The sequence below is a fragment of the Coffea arabica genome, chromosome 11c (genome assembly GCF_036785885.1).
Source record: "Coffea arabica cultivar ET-39 chromosome 11c, Coffea Arabica ET-39 HiFi, whole genome shotgun sequence".
In the NCBI taxonomy this organism is placed as follows: Eukaryota; Viridiplantae; Streptophyta; class Magnoliopsida; order Gentianales; family Rubiaceae; genus Coffea; species Coffea arabica.
In genome coordinates this window covers 34,009,615-34,028,947 of record NC_092330.1, presented here as the reverse complement: position 1 = coordinate 34,028,947, position 19,333 = coordinate 34,009,615, and the positions used below count along the sequence as shown (strand labels likewise).

Genomic DNA, 19,333 nt, shown 5'->3' with positions numbered 1-19,333 from the left:
TGGCAGCGATCAGAGCTTGCAAGTTCTACCACAACTCCTAGGAGTCTCACAGACAAAAATTTTCAAAATCTGACAAGAATATGAAAGTTTCCAATCTCCTTAATTTTAACATCACATACAAGTGCAAATAATAACAGAATGTGCCTCCGACCTGTACAAAATACCAACATCTAATGTAGGTATTGTTGTTCTTAAACTTGGAGAATACAATATGACATCTCACAATATGCCTGTCAATTTATTTATTAGACTGGTTTAACCATACCAATCTTCTGGTGTACCTTGCGGATATTAGTTATATATAGTACTCGATCACCAATTAAGTCCTACTTTGAAAGACTCAGTAGGAAGCTTTCTTGGCTTCTCGAGTGATGTTTGCTTCTTCAGATAAACAGTTGACTTGTCAGGGCCTAGATCAGAATCACCCGCAGACATAATTTTAAGGTTCAGTACATCCCTGCTGAACAAACTTTTCAGGTAAAAATGGGATAAATACCACAGAATAGCTGGTCCTTGTAATCGAAAGCCACCATCTATAGCATTGCCTCCACTAACCGGATAAATTATCAGGTAGAATGGCACATATTTCACTGGGCAACAAGAAAATGTAACCCGATAAGACTCAGATGTTTGAACAATGAGCAAATGCATGATTAATAAATTCAAGTGTTTGCCATTGACAAACAGCTAATCAAATACCAAAACAGAGCTGCCATAACTCGGCACTTTAGAGTCTCTAACCTCCTTGATGTACAGGGATTGCCAACAAGGCAAATACAATTACAGCATCTATTCTTAATGGGGCAGTTGAAGAGAGTTGATCACACCTTTCATGACATATCGGCCAAGATCAAGTCAAACTATCTGCTCTGCTCAATCCCCACTGGCACAACCCCTGCAGCCACAATGTACACACTCTATAACCTTCTCCTCCCTTAGATGCTTAGGTACTCTGCAAACGCATGTCGTCTGGAAATTATGATCACGAGGTTGCATGCAGCGTAGACAGCAGAGACGTTCATATCCAGGCTGCCGTGATTAAATTAAACATTAGAAATGAATGCACAAAACAATGAGAACAAAGGCAATTGCTTTCCCCATGCCCAACCACAAAAAGACAAAGGAGGCTGGTACTCAAACTAGTAGGAATTTGTACAAACTAGCAGACTAACATGCCTAGAGATTACAAAAAAAAACTAGAGTTTCAGAAAAGCATCTTGAAAGTTTTGAACAGGTTGAAAACTTTTTCCTTTCTATAATCAGTTCCATTCTCCACCATCATTCCAAGCTCCTATGATATTTTACTTATCCATTAAAACTTTGACCATATATGGAGTCAAGTCTACACTCCACCCCATCTGGCACCTTTAGTGAACAAGTGATCTACATTTCAAATCAACACTTCAAATTGTTCATATACTCATGACTCGCCATACAGCCATGACTGGCAATTACTTATAAAATGGAGAAAAAGGAAAATTAAGCCTTAGAAAGTAAACATAGGAAAACAAGCCTCAGCAATATTTAGCTGATTCTCACACCAAAAATGGAGAAACAATTTTGAGACTCAGTGCCAAAATGATCAGTTGGAGCCCATTCGAACAGAAAGGAAGATAATACCCAGAATATATAATTGCCAACATTAACTGACAAACCTTTTTCCACTTTGCAATTAAGTTCCGGTCAGCATAGCCCTGATCCAAGCAAAACTCATACAATTCCTTGGAGATTTCCTTCCTCCTGTAATAAAGGTCAAAGATGTAGCGACTCTTCTGATGGGCTATCTTAAAAATGGGCCATAATGCCTCACATTTTCTTTTATTATCATTTGGATCGTTTTCAGCTGTTAAATAAAGCAAACAGGAAATGAGACTAAATTAGCCAAGAATTAACCAGAAAAAGGGAAGAAGAACCATAGAGCTTGATAAGGTAATTAAGTAATCAAAACCTTCTCTCATCTTGGCTTGTAACTCATTAAGAGTGGGTTCAATCAACTCCCAACCTTCAGGGTATCGAACCCGATTAGTCTTCACCTTTGGCATTTTAACTGTCGATTAGAGCAGAAACCTACAACAAAATGCAAGCATTTATAAACATAATTTAGTTCCCTATCTTATTTTATTTTATTTTTTGTACAAGAAGAATGGATGAGAAGATAGCCCCCATGCATCATAAACGAAACCAACTATTTAGTTTAATTCTAAAAGCTCTAGAAGAAAACAATTCAAGTATCAGAATAACCATACAGATTGACAAAAAAAACAGAATGAATAAAACTATAACCTTAACTTAAGCAAGAGTTTCCCTTGGAAGCTGTTTTCAATTTCTTCATCATAAAACCCAAGAAAACAAAAGACGGAGCCCTCAAATTATTCTTGAATCAATCTTCTACATTCACTCATTAAAATCACTGTGTATCTTTTTGTTCAATTATATCTCATAAGGAGCTTCTCTGGTGTGTATCCAATATTTGGCAACAGAGACAGGAGCAGAAACCAGGCAAACAAAATAAGTAAAAATTCTACATAGTATCATGTGTGATACAGGTATAACAACCTTAACCACAAGAAAACGCCATACTGCACTAACGTGAAAACACCAATTCACCACTAAGACAGAGTCGACTAAAGAAGTCACATCCAGATCAGACTAATTCAATTAAGTCTAAAGATCCCAAAAATTGTAAGAGAACAGTGTTCAACTGCATTAAAACAGCTCTCAACTAGTCAAAAGTGGAAATTTCCACATACCAACTTCAAATTTCTAGTCACATTACAAGTAACACGCATGATTAAGAAGCTTCTCAGTTTTTACTCATGCATGTGGCCCCGTATGAATTGACTTTGTATATTTTAATAGCTGAAAAATAAGCAGAATTACATCAGAAATGTAACTCTCTTGAACTAGAATTACTATCTAATTCTTATTGTCGCTCTGACTTCCCATACTTCTTATCTATATCCTCCTTCATTTTAATTCACGCAATCAAATCAACCTCAACGGACCACATGTGTTACCTAATCCATACAAAAGTTGAACTTTTGCATCTTATTTTTTCTCTAATGCTTAACAATTTATCTAATCTCGTATCAAGAAAGTACTAAACTAATTTTAAATCCTCCCAAATCTTTCAAATCTTCACATTGGACCCCAAACAGAAAAACAAATTGCACCGCTTTGCTCTGCATTTCATATAATCACCAGGTTTTGGATTCATTAACATTTTAAGCTGAACTCGAACTCAAAAACATAAGCATAGAACCAAAAATCTTTCCTCATACAAATAAGTTGAACTATTTGAACCCGAGCTCGATAGAAAGCTTGTCAGAGTTTGGCTCCAGCAAAAATCCATGCAAACTAGAACCCAAAATTAACCTCATTCGAAAAAAAAAAGGAGAAGAAAAACTGAAAGCTTCGACTCAATAGGCTCGTTTAACAGTAATTTCAGGCAAATTTTTACTCCTAACACACTAATTTCTTAACTAGATCAACAACAGTCATCAAAAAACAACTAAGCGACAAAACGTTACAATGCCGTAAAATCCCAATTACAAAATCTCAAAGTTAAATCAACTAATATTGCAAAAATGGCTTCAACGAAACATTATAATTTCTGAACTAGTTGAACAACAAAACCATCATAAAAGTTCGCCAAGAAGAACAAACAAGTGACTAAAATTAGAATTCCCCAAAATCCCAGTTAGAAAAATTACAAAACTACACAAACTAATTGCAAAAATGGCTTCAAAGGAGAATAATACCTGGGAACACAGGGCTTCTTCTGAAACAGCGTTGGAGAGCCAGAAAGGGGAAAGTGAAAAGGGGAGAAGATGCTGGTTGGATCGAGATATTAATAAACTTTGCGGGTTTAGGCCGCCTCTCCTTCTTGAATGAATGGGCTGGATATATTATAATAGTTGGATCCTTCCAGTTAAAAAAGATTTTTGGATTTCAATAGGTGTTTGGGTGTTCTGAGTCCAAGTCTAGAACCATATCCATATCTGAACTTGGCCCAAGTTATCGGTTTAATAATGCATCACTTAGAGTAAAATACTATTTAACCCTGTAGTTTAACGTTTTATTGCATAATTCCCCTGCTATTGAATAATATTCACTTAACCTCCTATAATTTTGTGTAAAATGGAAAAAACAAGAAGCATCCCTGGTAGCTTTAGATATGTAAACTTTAAATCACTTTCAATCAAAAAGATGTGTAAACTTTGAACTTCAGATATAATATATTAGTCATTTTTTTAATCTAGAAATTGTTAATTACAGTGTTTAGGTGAATCATAATTGATATGTTAGTTTAACTTTAATTTTGTATTATATGATTTTGCAATTCATTTAATTTTTCAATATGTAACTTTAACAAGCTCTTCAATTCGACAACCCCCGACCCTCACCTAAAAAATTATTAAAAATTAACTTAATGACTTCTGATACAATTTGCCGACTGTAACCTTGCAAAATCCCTCTTCTTTATTATATTTTATCGCCCACAAAAAAAAATGAATTTATATTTCTCCATGGCCATGGGGGTGTCAACAAGTCGGGTTCGGGTCAAAATTGAAAATTCCGGACTCGAAAACATTTTTATGTAGTAGATCTGGACCCGACTCGTATACCTAACGAGTCTTGACCTTAGAGTTACGGAGTTACGGAATCGGGTCCGACAGGTCCCGAGTTGGATCCAGGTCTCCCCAAAAAGAAAAGATCCAAAATTAAATATTTCAAAATTAAATCCAAAACCAATTACAAATCCAATATTCAAACTTAAACAAATCAAACTACAAAACTAAATCACAAATAGCTCGCAATAGTCAATTCAAAACTAACCACAAATCAATCTACAAAGTCATTACTAAATTGTTAATTTGGTAAAAATATATATATAAATAATTATATTTTATAATTATTAATATATTGTTCAGGTCCAGATTAAATACTAGTCAAAATCTTATGTTATGTATCCGACCCATTTTTTTGTTAGAGTAAGCGGGTCCGGATCCGGGTCCGAGTATCGAAATTATTTTTTAACCCAGACTCGAAAAAATTTATTGGATCCGGGTTAGGTCCGGATCTAAACCTGCCCCATTGACAGGCCTACATGGTGACAAAAGAAAAATAAAAAAAAATGTACATTTTATATTATTTTAACATAATCAGAGAAATGCTAGCATTTAGACCAAGTCGTGCCACCCTCTAATGGATCATTCTGCAAGTTGTATTGCTCTTATATTTTATTTGTCATTGTAAAAATTAATTCTTTTTTCTCTATAATTGCATGGGACAAGTTCACCTAGGCCTACACCTAAAAAAAAAGGGACTCAAGAGTGTCATTATCTGCACAATGTGAGCTTTACGAGGCCAATTTTCTGTCTTTACAAAAAGAAAAACACGAAAAAAAAGGCCAAAATTTCAAGCAAAATGCCAATTAAAAGAACCAAGAGGTCCAGGACTACATTCTATTTTACACTAAGCAAATATAGACAAGTGGGAACGAGGAGAAAGAATATAGGATGATAGCCTAAACCAAATAGGCTAACAAGTGTAAATCCTTTGCCGGCTTTGGTGCGTTGTGTATGGGGATCCATTAGGCCTTGTGTTGTTTGCTTTGACCAGTATGAAGAATAATCATGTCCAGGAGAGAGAGAGAAGAGAAGCGAAAAATATGTTGAATAATGTAACATCAGAGACATTTCTGCATCAGATAAGGAAGGAAAATTTTGGGCAATACCAAGTCCAACTAAAGGGACCTTAGATAGCAGGAAATGAGGCTATGGAGAAGGGCTTCCGGAGTGTTGAAAGATCAGAATAGCCTCTGGATTTCAAGCTTATCAAGAAGAACAGCACTCCGGAACCCTGACATTGAAGCAGCAATCATCAAAGCCACCAGCCACGACGAATTCTCGATCGATTACAAGAATGCTGAGAGAGTTTACAAATGGATACGTTTGTCAGATGCTCATATCAAGCCTCTTGTGTGGTGTTTATCTCTTCGGATGGAGAAAACGCGGTGTTGGGTTGTGGCCTTGAAGGGATTGATGCTGATGCATGGCGTCTTTTCGTCTAAGGTCCCTGTCGTTCAGAGGATTGGGAGATTGCCCTTTGATCTCTCAAATTTCAAGGATGGATATAATAAGCCTGGAGAAATTTGGGCTCATAATGCATTCATTCGGGCGTATTACGCATTTCTTGATCAGAAATCTACGCTGCTTTTCATTAATATGCAAGAGAGGAGAGCTTTTCGAGGAGGAGGGGTTGTTCAGGAACAGAGATCATTAATGCAAGATCTTGTGATTTTACAGAAGTTGCAAGGCTTGCTTGATATGCTGATTCAGATCAAACCTTTATCGAAAGCAGCAAGTGTTTTCCTTATTGTGGAAGCCATGGAATGCATTATCATTGAAGTATACGACGTTTATAGCCGAATCTGCCAAATGATTGCCAAGGTCCTGAAGAGGATTGATACAGCAGGAAAGGCTGAAGCAGCAATGGCAGTCAGGATTCTGAAGAAAGCAATTGTTCAAGGCGATGAACTTTCGATGTATTTTCAACTTTGCAGAGAAATCGGTGTTGTTAATGCCAAAGGATGTCCTCAAAGTGTGGAAATTCCTCAAGAAGACATCCATGATCTTGAGATCATGATCAATGAAATCTCTGATAAATCAGAGATGGATGGGAAATCAGAAGCAGCTAAAAAGGCAATTGTTGTGAGTCAAAATGAAACAGTATTGGTAGATTCAAGAAGCAGATTAAGGACAGTAATCACAGATAATTGGGAGAAATTTGATGAAGATTTGATGGTGATTTGCCCGGAAAATTCTCTCACAGCTGCCTCAAAAACCAATCCTTTTCTGTCACCACCCCATCAACAACAGGGTAAATGTGATGATCTACCAGATTTAATTACCTTCTAGCCTGCATAATCTTTCATGTCCCCTTCCATTATATTCAAGTTCCAAATCAATTGCATCAAAAGGACGCAGAAATCATTTGTATGAACAATCACAAAAACATGTTTACAAATTACCTAGGTGATAGTACAAGGAAATACAACATGATTCGATGAGAGATTCATCTTGTGTTACATTCCTCAGTTTTGACAAAAATAAATAATGATTTGAGTTTAGACTCTCTAATGAAGCACACTAGTTTGCCTATAGAGATACTCTCTTTGAATTACAATTAAGTTAGATTTTCTTATTTTTGTGCTCAGTTCGCCATGATAAACTATTTTCATTCATTCATGTAATCAATGATTTGAAGTGCTTTTCTTTCTCTATCATTTTTTCCCTAGCCATGCACGCCACCACATTCTTAAGACTTGAATTAAGTCCACCATTTTGGCCGGTAATTTGGTTTGAACAATAAAGCTATTAGGCTTAATACATAACTTGCAAAACAATCATCAACTCAAGCACAACTAATACAAATCTTTGATTCTTACCATGAACAAATTTCTATTAAAGTTTGGACTACCTTGATCCATAGGCCTTGAAAGTTATTACAATGATGCCTATTCAATACCCAATATGTAGTTTGAATGTGGTTGATTAAAACATTCGGCGGTGAAGAATAATTCTCTCTTTTGTTTGGCGTACATGGAATCTCTTTCTTGGTGCTAGTCATCTTCGCCATCAAAGAGTGTACTTTACCAAATTCACATTCATGAATTAGCATATGCACTAAATTTAGAGAAAAAGCCAAGCAAGACCAATATGATAGCGTCTTGCTTGCATGTCCTTTTTAGAATTTTTTTTTTGTTTTGGGTTGGAGGGGTTTGTAAGCCATGAAGAAATTTGTTTAGGCTCTAACTTCTTTACCAGCATGGCCACACTAAATATAAAAGGAAAAAAGCACTTCCATTTCATCCGAGAGGAAATTTCTGTCACAAAGTAAATCTTTTTACATCTCCAGAAGATTGAATGAATTACAGAGTTTTTGCTTCTAATCCTGTCACCACAGGTAAGGTTGTAGTTACCATGTAGCAGTGGAACCGTTTCTCTGCCTATAAGTTCCGGTCTGTGTATCCTAAACAAATATCAGTGTAACTCTGAGTCTCCAATTTGCATATGCATGGTGAAAAGTAAAATGTTCCAACTTTATAATCCCAAAATAGAGTCCTTTTTCTTTTTCTTTTTTTTTTCACAGGCCAAAACATAGTTAAAATTTCTATAAGCCAACAATTTTTTATAAGCCAAAAATTGTAATACATTGGGGGTTGTTAAAGTTTCTTCTAGGGTTAACACATTGCAACTGTAGGAGCAGGACCAACTAAGGCATATATTCTATTCGCTTTTATGATTCACTCATGGAATAAGATCAACACTAATCCAGGGGACTAGAAAGAAAAGTAATTCAAGAAAATGACTGATCTTATCAGTAGAGGAATCAGATGCCCCTTTGCACGTTAGCGTTCAAAAGACTGCAAAGGGAAGGAATGAGAATACAATTCCACCCTTTTCAAGGCAAGGAATTTCACTGCCTTGGGGACTGAAGCCAACTAGAGATTCAGATACCTCTTCCACTTCCACTGAGAATGCTAAATCATCAAGCAAACAAAGGAAGAATACGACCAAAAGAATCACTTAAGCTAGAGCTTATAATGATGCAAGCTTCAAGGAAAATAGCAGCATAGCAATTTTAGGACACTTTTCTCCATTTATCACTATCCAAAAACTCAATGCAAACATTATCGCACTCCCCAACCCTCCACCAAAATCCAGAAAGCCCCCTTCCTTCCTTCCAAAACTCCTCAGGGGATGAGAAACAAAAAGCGTTTCAGTGAACAGCAAACTTAAGAAACAGACAATCTGCATCAACCCTAGGGAAAAAAAATGATGCACCTTCATCAAGTCATTTACTTGGACAGTACAAATATGTTCCAGCAAGACAGGCTACAATTTTGACAAAACAAATCAATCAACAGATACACACAAGCCATATGATGTGGTCATAGAAGTCTTCCAGTACACAGGCACAATAGGCTAAATTTAGAATACTCCATCAACATTCAGTCCAATGCAAAAGCTCACACAAGCACACATTCAGAAAGGGTGGAAATTTGTCAAGAAAGTAACAACATAAGAAATGACTATATAAACTTGTCAAGAAAATAAGGTCTCAAGAGAACTTGCCAAGCAAAAGATCCTTGTGAAATTACCCTTAAAAGATAGCTGTATGTCATAACCACATGGTAGAAAATCCAGAACGCTAATTACCAGCATCAAAAAAGTACATGCACCTAAGCTAGAGGTGAAGGAAAGCCAGAGAGGCTTCACACTTGTGATGAAAGAAGGCAATAAATATTGATAACATAGATGATACGTCTAACCTTCAGAGTAAGATTTGAAACATACTAAAACAAAAATCTGCTAAAACTCCAGTCTTATCATAATAATCTTGATGTTTGTCATCAACCAATGTGCTCAAACTTACAAAAGTATTTGTGTATAAGTCTGGAAAGCTGGCAATATTTAGATGTAAAGGTCAGTCGAAATCCTTGAGTTTAATCCTCAACGAAGAAAATTAACTTGGAACCAAGAAGGTAAGCTGCAGGAGGTCACTTAAAGGCAAATATCTAAGAATCTCTTAAGTAGCTAGTCAAAAAGAACTTCCAACACTCAAAGCATTAATGATGCGGGAATCACCGTTCTTAAACCAGGAATAATACGTAAAACACTGGACAGTATAAATATTCTCAGTTGGCATTTTCCACAAATTTGAGAATCTGAACCAGGGTGGTGAGACTGACATTGGTATCATGTAAAATTTCTTATATACATGAATAACATACTATTCTAACCTAAAGATTCATTAAACCAGTGTAACAAAAGCATCCAGACTCAACTCTTCAGATTTTCCTAATCAATCCAAGTCCTGATTCTCAATTACCCCGACATAGGTTTGACAGATTGTTTCACTAGCGTTTCGGATTTCAGGTCAACACATACAAGGCAAATCCGACCTATTTCACAGTTACTGAAACCAAACTACTCTGGCCGGTCTTGACTACATCAATCCAGAGTTTGACAAAAAGAAAGAGCAGCCACAATTAACAAATGCTCTTCTTTGTAACAATTTGTTCACAATCAATCCAAACAAGACTGAAGTTGATGGACCACTTGAGCCAAAAAACAGTCAAAGATCTAGTAGATTTACCAAAATCTGCTATTCTCGTTAAATGAAGAAAAAACAACCATACATCATAGTCACATAATTGACCCAAGAGTTACTTGGCATTTGACATCTTATCTTAGAAACAACAATCTTCTCAGCTCTCAGCGCTGCAAGAAAGATTCAAAATGATCTAATTGGTCAAAAGGAGTGCAGCTTTTATCAAATTCTCCCAAGCTATCAACCTAACATTTTTAGATTTACTCATTCAAACACCAGCAGCAGGAGATATTCAAAATATTTAACTTAATCAGGACCTTTCGAGTAATCATATTGCATTTGTGGTCGGCTTGAATTGAAGCAACTCATTAGAAATGAAAAGAACTAGAGTAGCCAAAAGATTAAGATCTCAAAATTGAGGAACTTGTATCATCTGTTCTTTTTTCCGTCACGCTTTGACCAAATGGATCAGGGCTAGTGCAAATAGTAGCAGAGAGGACAAAATGCAAGCAAAAACATCTAAGAGGTCATCATGCACGACCCAAAAATACACAGCATTAATTCAAGCATATGTTTGTGGACCAGATAACAGCTGAATGAGCATACACAGTCCGAATAATAAATTACTTAGATAATTCAGCAAATATACTAAGTCATGCAAATTGGTGAACTACATATCTTAAAAAAACTCAATTATTAAGAATCAGTAAAAAGCAATGCTAGGGCACGTCCAATAGGTCAACTATGATTGAAACTTAGCAATTCCTACTATGATACAATATGCAGGCATCTATTTAGTCGGAGGATGACGCATACAAGATAAATACTAAGAGAAAGGAAGGAAAGATCATTAATACATACTTAAAATTAAAAAAATTCTCCAATTAATTAAAGGAAAAGTCATTGACATTCCTACACTCAGTGGCCAGATAACTTGCTAGCCATTGACACCAACAGAAAGGAAATTAAACAACGCCTCTTGAGAATCATATCTGGAAGTTGAAGACAGATGTCCTCATGACAGTAAAATTGATGGACTACAGGATGCCAAATTAACCTTTGCAGAAGGCCACAGATATATATACAGGAGAAACAGACCGGGTGCAGTGGCAGTCCACTAATTGTACCCACTGTGCAGGTCTACCTGATTGTTACAAACTTGTTGGTACCATGCTTGGCCCAGTGACTCCTGAGATCAATCGGATTAGCAAAGTTATAACCCTCAGCTGCAAGTTTCTCCAAAACCTTTTTGAAAGCACCCTGACTCATCTTCCTTCCAGCAATTCTGGCTCCACGTCTTTTGGTACTCATTGGCAAGGGATACATAGATATAGTCGTGGTACAGCAAGCTGATTGCCAACCGCCACATCCCCATCGATAGCATTGCTGAGGAGTACCAGTGCAAGAGCAAACAGGAATAGGAATACCAGAAATGTCCAGATCAATCCCATTTATCACAACATCCATGCTCTTCTTCACTGCTTTGCTTCGCTGGCCCGAGGAACTTCCATTTTCCTTTGGCACAGCAGGGTTTTTCTTTGGCTTCTTTGATTTAGGGGTCTTTGGGACAGAAACAGCTGCCCTCTTTTTTGCAGGACCAGGCTCCTTTCTGACACCAACATCCTCCACACTCACCCTGGCATCCTTGCTAGGTTCAGGTTGTTGCAGCATCTGCATTTGATGAGTTCCAGAAGTCTCTGGAAGCACAGTATTGTATGGATTCCCTGGAAACATGTGAACGAATTTGTCTCTATGGTTTATCCAACTGTCCCTCACATAGTCCATGTGATCAGGAGCTCCTGAAATTAAATAATCCCGGGGATGATACACTCCATTGGCAGCTCCCATCACACCACTATCACGCCCAGAAAGGAAAGGTTTCGTGTCCCGATCCGCCACAGATGACATAAGCTGCAGAGCAAGATTCCCTTTAAGGGAAGAAGGTTCATAATAACCCCAGTTCCTCATGTTCAATCCGTCGTCATCCATCAAAACTACAGATCACAACAGACATCACTAGACACATTAACTTCTCCCCATGATCTCAATTTCCCAAGATGGGCATCTCTGCCCCCAATGCCATAGAAGAATCAAACGACAACTAAGAAAATCAAAGATAAACAAGCATAAAACCAGGAAAACAGGCAGATCTAACAAATGTCATGCAATAACAGCCCCTGAGCAGATCACTATCAATTGAATCTTAGGAACTATTCTAAACAAAGCAACAGACAACAAAAGAAAGTTAAACCACATTTTAAACAAAAAAATGATTTGGAATTCAAGTTTGTTGATTCTGTAAGAAACAGATAGATACCCATTAATGGCATTGGAATTTCCACAACAATATTCCATAAATCTCACCAGATTCCCCCCTAAAGCAAAAAAGGTTTTCAGCTTAATTGCAACAACAAAGCTTTAAAATGAAGCAATTTAGTTTCACAACACCCAACAAGGTGACCTTCACAAATCAAACACAAAAACGAGAAGATCTGCGAAACCCATCTCATAAAAATCCAAAAAAACAAAAACCCAGATAAGAAATCATCGAAATACGAAATCCCATCGAAGGACTTCTCATGATATGAAGATTCCACTACAAAGTTCAAATCTTTAATTTTTTCCATACAGATCTGGCCTAAAAGAGGCAAAAACAACCGATCCATAATTGGAATCAAATCAGCTGCTAAAAATCGTTCAAAGTACAATAACCATGCAAACAAAATTTAGGGCAAAATTGAAGTTCAAATATTTAGACAGAAATGAAAAAGTTCAGATTTTTATATCCACAGAGAGGGAAAGAAAGGGAGAAAGAGAGAGAGACAGAGAGAGAACTTACTTGTGGGTAAACAGCTCTTTTAGTTAGGGTTTATTTTCCCTTCTGGAGAGAGAGGAGAGAGGAGAGAGAAAGAGAAAGAGAAAGAGAAAGAGAGAGAGGAGACAGGAGAGAGAGAAGAAAGAGGAGAGAGGAGAGAGATAAATCTAAGAAAGAGAAAGGGAGAGAGAAAATGTGTGAGAGAAAGAAAGAGAGGTTGGCGTTAAAATTGAAGTGTTTTATTATATATTGTTTGAATGAATGAAAATTGGGGAAAAATATTTCCAGATTTAAATAAAACAAATCCAACCGATGTCTAATGTTAGAAATTTACTATTTGCAGGTGACAAGAAGGACCGACCTTAGGTGGTTAGGCTATTCCTTATCCCCTAATGAATTTTAGGGCAACCCCACTCCCAACTTTTCCTTTTTGATTTTTTTTTTAAACTACTTTAATGTGTACTTAGTACAAGATTTGGAATACTACTACTACATGATTTCTTATTGTTTCATTAGAAAAAGGAAGGAAAGGAAGTACATATACTATTGGTCATTTGAATAATACAACAAATCTCCAAATCAATAATAAGTACTTCTAAGGTCTTCAAGATTACTCTTCTTTGCCAAAAGGGTGATTTCAAAATATAAAAGTAAAAAAGGGAAAAAAAACAAAGAGTGTTTGATAAATATAGAAATTGGATTTTTGGTTTAAAAAGCTTTTAGAGTTTAAAATTACCTAGCATTCTTTGGAGATAGTAGCTTTTTTTCAATATAGAAATCTGAGAATAGAGAGGTTGACCTTTTGTCATGAATTTTGAACTAAATTAAGGGCATACATACATTTAGAAGATTCAAAAACCATGCGTCATCAAACACAAAAGGTACTTATTTAAATGTGCTTCTAAATGAGAGGATTAAACATTTTTATTAGACAAAAACAAAGCACTTTTATGAAAACTGTTGTCAAATAAATATTTGTGATAAGCAACCACTAGCACTCTTTTCTGGAGAAAACATAATGAAAAAATTGTTTAAAACGTCCCTTATATTTTGTCAAAATAAATTTTTTTATTTCTCACTTATAAAATGTTGACTTTATGACCCTTACAAAATCAAATAAATCAAATTTGATCCCAATTTAGGTTTACAACCATTTTTTTAATCTGAATATACCACATAAACCACACGTGGTCATTTTCTTAAGCTCAAAAAAGTTAGATTCTATTTATAGTTAAATAAACAATCATATCCACATTCATGTTTTCCCCCTAAATGTAATTAAAGTATTAAACAAATTATCCCATTCACATTCATTTTTTCCCTAAAAATGGAATGTAACCTTTTTACACCTAAAAAAATGATAAACATGAGTCACATGATTGATTCAAACTAAAAAATAATGAGAAAATTATTGAGAGACCAAATTTAGCTAACTTGACTTTAGAAAGTGAACGATAAAAAATTCATTTGATGAAATATGTGAAACGTTTTGAACGATTTTACTGGAAGTAGTACGTACAAAATAATATCTGGAGAGTTATCCTTCAAGATTGGGGAAGAAAAAAGACAAAGGCACTAACTGGATTATAGTAGTGGTACACCGTATGCCAATTCCAAACATGGATCGTACTTGGAAAAGCAAAGCATTTTCCGTGTTATGCGAGCGGACTTTCTTTTGAGAGGTAATGCTGTTCTTATACTTTATGCTGTACACTCAATTGACATATGAAGATGCAAATTAGCCCATGAGAATGGTGAATATCGTTTAATGTCTTGTGGTCAATTGTACTCAGAAAGTACAACAGAGGTTGACTAATGAAGGCATATTTTGCCACTTCTATCGTCCTCTACAATATGAATGAGATCCCGTACCATCATGAAAAACTATGCAATTCATCTAATGCAAGACAATCTACAACCCTGTTACACTGATAAATTGTAGAATCAATCTAGTCTACAAAACAAAAAATGTTAAAATGAATCTCCGTTTTGCAAAGCAAGCTCCTCTAGGATCTAATACTCGTTCAATCGTTCTTGGTAATTTGAATGAATGGTCTTTTCCTTTCTGTCCCTAGATGATACTATACAGTAAAGGTGAACGAAAGCTCTGGAATGATTCAAGAAAGATTCACGCTTTTGTGCAGTCGACCAAATGATAATAATGTGTACTCAATGGCAACTGGATGCATATTCAGGCCTATCGTCATTAATGATTGAAGGCAAGCACAGGAGGTGATTTCTAAGTCGCTTCTGCAGAAAGTCCAGCTTTGAAGGTAAGGAAACTGACGAGGGAGTGAAGGATTTTGTGTTTGAAATATAAAGGATAGCAAAGCACTAGGACATGATGGCTTCAAAGTTGGAATTTTTCAACAAAATTAGGAGTTGCATTAGAAGTAGTTATATGTATGTTGTTGCAGCTCTAAGTACTGATTTGAAACAAGTTTCAATGGTCCCTCTTAGGGAAGCTAGGGATCAGATTTTGCAAGGTTATATGCATGAGAGTAACAACTCCTAGATTGTAGACGTTTTTAAAGTTCGGGAAAATGGCAAATTTCGTGTCCAAACTTCTTATCAATATCGATTTGGTTCTTAACTTTTATTTCTAATCAATTTTGTAGCTCTTATGTTATGAATACCATTCTTTTGTATACTGATCATTAGCTTCGCTCCTTACTGAACACCAGAAAATTCCCTAATTTCCATGTCGCGAGCGAGGGCTTCACTTTGTTAGTCTCATCTCCTAGTATGGAGCTTTTCTCTTTTTTTCTAATTCAGTCTCCAAGGTTGCTAGGAAGCGGCGGGAGCGCTTTCTAGACCTCATCAATTTGCTCCTTAAATTTAATATTTAAATCCACCACCTAAACGCGATCGGATTTCTAATTTAACAGTTAAAAAAGGGTATTTCGAGAATTTGAAGTATGAATTGTAATCAAAATGAGTAAATTAAAAAAAATCATTAGTATTTTGAATATTTTTAAATTTTAAAACTTTTTAAAGTTACTTTAACAATTTTTAATCAATTTGGTAACCCTTCCCCTACCTCACCCCTCCTTGTCACTGACACCGCCACCTTTTCTTCCTTCCCCTCCTCTCTCTATTACCGACTTTCCTCAGTCACCTCCTTTTCCATTAACCCACACCATTTCCCTTTCCTCAACATCCTTATCCTTCACTACCCCTTCACCAACATTCCTCTCCCACCCCTCTCTCTTGCTGAGTGTTACTCAAGAATATTCACCTCACATCATCCATTCCAACAATTGAAAAGGCATTCAACAAATTCAAAATGCATTCCAACAATTGATAGATAGCCCATTTCTACTAGCTACTAGTTCCACTGGGTCTTACAGTAGCACACGCAATTTGCTTTAAAATGCGTTTGACAAATTCAAAACATCTTACACATCTACAGAATTATCTAACTTGCAGAGTTCAAGTGAGCCAACGAGAAGTCAAGAGTTGTGGGATATCAAAAATTCTTGTATTTGTAACCTCCGTAAGTCACTAAACTCCATCGTGAAAATTTTGAAGTATTATAGGATGAAACAGCAGGAATTTTGTAAGAATTTGTAAGTGAGCTAGACAAAGCTATATTATTGTGTGGGCTCAAATATGTAGAAAAACTAAGATGATTTTTAGGAATCGTGAAACTATTAGTATGAAAGCAGAGGGTGGACATAGCAAAAGGCCGGAGTGATGATTATGACGGTGAACCAATTGTAGCTAACAAATGTGTTATGATCCTAGATATTGCTCATCAGAAGCATGAAGGTTAGTGTTGCTGATGTGGCTTTCTTTTCATATGGTCAATTAGCAAGTTAGTTACTAGCTTGTCATATATGGCTATTCTGTTATGTAGTTAGTTGAGCATAGAAGGATCCAGAAAGAAACTTGTATAAAGAGCCTGCAAATGGCATGATGAAGGCATGCAATAACAGATACAACAAATTATAGATTTCTTCTCTTTCTTCTTCCTCATGTTTCCTTCTCTCTATTCTTCTTCTTCTTCTTCTTCTGTTATCCTTCCTCTTCAATTCTTCTATTGATCAGATCACTACAAGTAGTATGAGAGCTTAACTCAGAAAAGCAATAGGTCTTCCTTGCTGCATCAAAACTACACCTATTGCCTTGTGGCTGGAGTCTGTTTCCAAAACAAAGGGAAGTGAAAAATTGGGAAGTGCTAGAACTGGTGTGTTACTCATCAGTTGCTTAAGTTTCTGAAAGGCTATTTTAGTTTGTTCACTTCAACAAAAATTATCCTTCTTCAGCAACTCAGTAAGTGGCTTGGCAATGAGCCCATACCCCCTCACAAACCTCCTGTAGTATCTTGTAAGCCCTAGGAATCCTCTTAGTGCCTTTATTGATTTAGGTGTAGGCCATTCCATCATACTCCTAACCTTAGAGGAATCTGTCTGTACTCCATCTCCACTGATAATATGTCCCAAATATTATTTGGGACTGTCCAAAGATGCATTTGGAAAGCTTGGCAAATAGAGAGTGAGATTTGAGTGTTTCTAGGACAATTCTGAAGTGAAGAAGGTAAGTGTCTGGATCTGGACTGTATATAAGAATGTCATAAAAAAACTAGAACAAACTTCCTCAAGTAAGGTTCAAATATATTGTTCATAAGGCTTTGGAAGGTTGTAGGTGCATTGGTAAGCCCAAAGGGCATGACAGTGAACTCATACAGTCCAAAGTGGGTCTTGAAGGCAGTTTTAGGAATGTCAGCAAGATACATTCTGATTTGATGGTAGCTAGCTCTTAGATCAATCTTGGAGAAGAACTTGGCTCCATACAATTCATCTATTAAATCAACAATGATAGGTATTGAAAATTTATTTTTGATGGTCAGGTTATTTAGTTGTCTATAATCAATACAAAACCTCCAAGTTCCATCTTTTTTTTCACTAACAAAACTGGAGAGGCAAAAAGGCTATGACTAAGCTGAATAACACCACTACTGAGCATTTCTTTCACTTGCTTTTTTATTTCATTTTTCTGGTTATAAGGGTATCTGTAAGGTACTAATTTGAAAGGGTTTAACATTTGGTATTAAGGGAATCTGGTGGTCACAGTTTCTAGAAGGAGGTAGGGATTTTGGCTTTCCAAATACATCCCTGTAGCCTTCAAGTAAAGCATTCAGGGATTGCTGAAAATTAAGGTTTATCTGAGTTTCAGTCATCTTCAGGCCACGAGCATGCTTCCAAACTTTGGTGCTCAGTTCTCCCTTCTCAAAATTGTCTCTAGGAAGCTTGAGGAAGGTCTTCTTGGACTCCCTCTATAATAGGATCCGTTCTCCTTCCTTATCTAAAGACATATTCAGCTGTCTGAAGTCAAAGGTAATGGGACTGTATGCAGCCATCCAATCTACCTCTATGATCATATCACATGGTTTTAAGTTAATTACAAACATATCATAACTGAACTGTTTACCTTGCATTTCCTAATTCATGCCTGGAATCATCTTATTACAAGTCAAATACTCCCAATTAGCCACCCTGACTTTAAAAGGCTTAATTGATGGGACCATTCCTGGATACAGTTGTGCTACAGAATTTTGACAAAACTGTGAGTATTTCCTCCATCCACCAGAATTGATAATTGAGCCTCCTTGAACAAACCCTGCAACTTGATAGTATTGTAAGTCATCTTCCTAGTTAATGCATGTATAGCCATCTCCACCCCTTTGGAAGATTGTGCCCCTTGGTACTCAATCACCTCCCTTTTTACCAACTCTTCAGAGTTATCTTCTTTTGCTACGACTAAATGAATTTCCTTCCGCTTACAATGGTAACTAGGACCAAACTTCTCTCCATATTTGTAGCAAAGATGGTGCTCTCTCCTGTACTGTATTTCTACTAGTGTGATTTTCCTTTAATTTTGAGGAGTTGGCTTCTTGACAACATTGGCAATGACAGGCTTGGCATGAGGCAGGTGATAGTGAGCAGGAGTTTGTGTGACACTCGCCACAGAGTTGGTTTTTTTATGAGATTTGTACTTCATGTGGTAAGCTTCAAAGGCACTCTTGCAGTCTTGCCAATTTAATGCTTTGGACAACGTCTCAAGATTGTGAGTTTTCACCATTGATCTCAAATCTTCTGGCAAGCCACTCAAAAAACAGGAAATGTAATAAGTTTCAGATAGGTGTGGGGCTTTAATCATTACCTCTGATAGTAGTTCTTCAAAATTTTCTTGATAAGTTAACACTGTGGAGGAGAGTTGTAACCTGTTAAACTTCTCCACTGGATCCATTTGCCCTAATGCACAGAATCTTTTGTACAATTCCCCAGAGAACTCCACCCAATCTACCTTATTACCCCTAGTCGATCTAAAACCTTGATACTACACATTTGCTTTGTCTTCCAGGTAAAATTCTGCTATCTCCATCCATTGATC

General features: G+C 36.5%; 3 protein-coding genes across 5 annotated transcripts; 1 reads left to right on the top strand and 2 right to left on the bottom strand.

Annotated features, from left to right (window-relative positions):
• Positions 1 to 470: 470 nt before the first annotated feature.
• On the bottom strand, positions 471 to 3,897 carry LOC140016798 (protein BUD31 homolog 2). Of its 2 annotated transcripts, XM_072070654.1 has the most exons (5): positions 3,762 to 3,897; positions 1,949 to 2,067; positions 1,656 to 1,843; positions 828 to 1,029; positions 471 to 590 (listed from the first exon to the last, which is right to left on the bottom strand). In XM_072070654.1, exons 2-4 carry the CDS (start codon positions 2,040 to 2,042, stop codon positions 874 to 876), a joined length of 438 nt encoding a protein of 145 aa, XP_071926755.1. In that variant the 5' UTR covers positions 2,043 to 2,067; positions 3,762 to 3,897; the 3' UTR covers positions 471 to 590; positions 828 to 873. The 2 variants fall into 2 exon arrangements, with proteins under 2 accessions (XP_071926755.1, XP_071926754.1); XM_072070653.1 differs by lacking the exon at positions 471 to 590 and having other exon boundaries at positions 630 to 1,029.
• A 1,555-nt stretch (positions 3,898 to 5,452) lies between these two features.
• LOC113718860 (putative clathrin assembly protein At1g25240) lies at positions 5,453 to 7,149 on the top strand. The gene has a single exon (XM_027243785.2). It carries the CDS (start codon positions 5,775 to 5,777, stop codon positions 6,921 to 6,923), a length of 1,149 nt encoding a protein of 382 aa, XP_027099586.1. The 5' UTR covers positions 5,453 to 5,774; the 3' UTR covers positions 6,924 to 7,149.
• Positions 7,150 to 10,980: 3,831 nt separating this feature from the next.
• Positions 10,981 to 13,195, bottom strand: LOC140016746 (protein BASIC PENTACYSTEINE1-like). 2 transcript variants are annotated; one of them, XM_072070437.1, is made up of 2 exons: positions 12,962 to 13,195; positions 10,981 to 12,116 (listed from the first exon to the last, which is right to left on the bottom strand). In XM_072070437.1, exon 2 carries the CDS (start codon positions 12,109 to 12,111, stop codon positions 11,263 to 11,265), a length of 849 nt encoding a protein of 282 aa, XP_071926538.1. In that variant the 5' UTR covers positions 12,112 to 12,116; positions 12,962 to 13,195; the 3' UTR covers positions 10,981 to 11,262. The 2 variants fall into 2 exon arrangements, with proteins under 2 accessions (XP_071926538.1, XP_071926539.1); XM_072070438.1 differs by having other exon boundaries at positions 10,981 to 12,138; positions 12,962 to 13,172.
• Between the last annotated feature and the right edge of the window lie 6,138 nt (positions 13,196 to 19,333).

Bases quoted from the DNA above. Each gene is read 5' to 3' on its own strand.
- LOC140016798 (XM_072070654.1), bottom strand. From the start codon at position 2,042: ATGCCAAAGGTGAAGACTAATCGGGTTCGATACCCTGAAGGTTGGGAG. The intron at 1,844-1,948 runs GTTTTGATTACT...TTTATTTAACAG, and splicing joins ACAAGCCAAGATGAGAGAAG to CTGAAAACGATCCAAATGAT. The intron at 1,030-1,655 runs GTTTGTCAGTTA...TAATCACGGCAG, and splicing joins TAATTGCAAAGTGGAAAAAG to CCTGGATATGAACGTCTCTG.
- LOC113718860 (XM_027243785.2), top strand. From the start codon at position 5,775: ATGAGGCTATGGAGAAGGGCTTCCGGAGTGTTGAAAGATCAGAATAGC.
- LOC140016746 (XM_072070437.1), bottom strand. From the start codon at position 12,111: ATGGATGACGACGGATTGAACATGAGGAACTGGGGTTATTATGAACCT.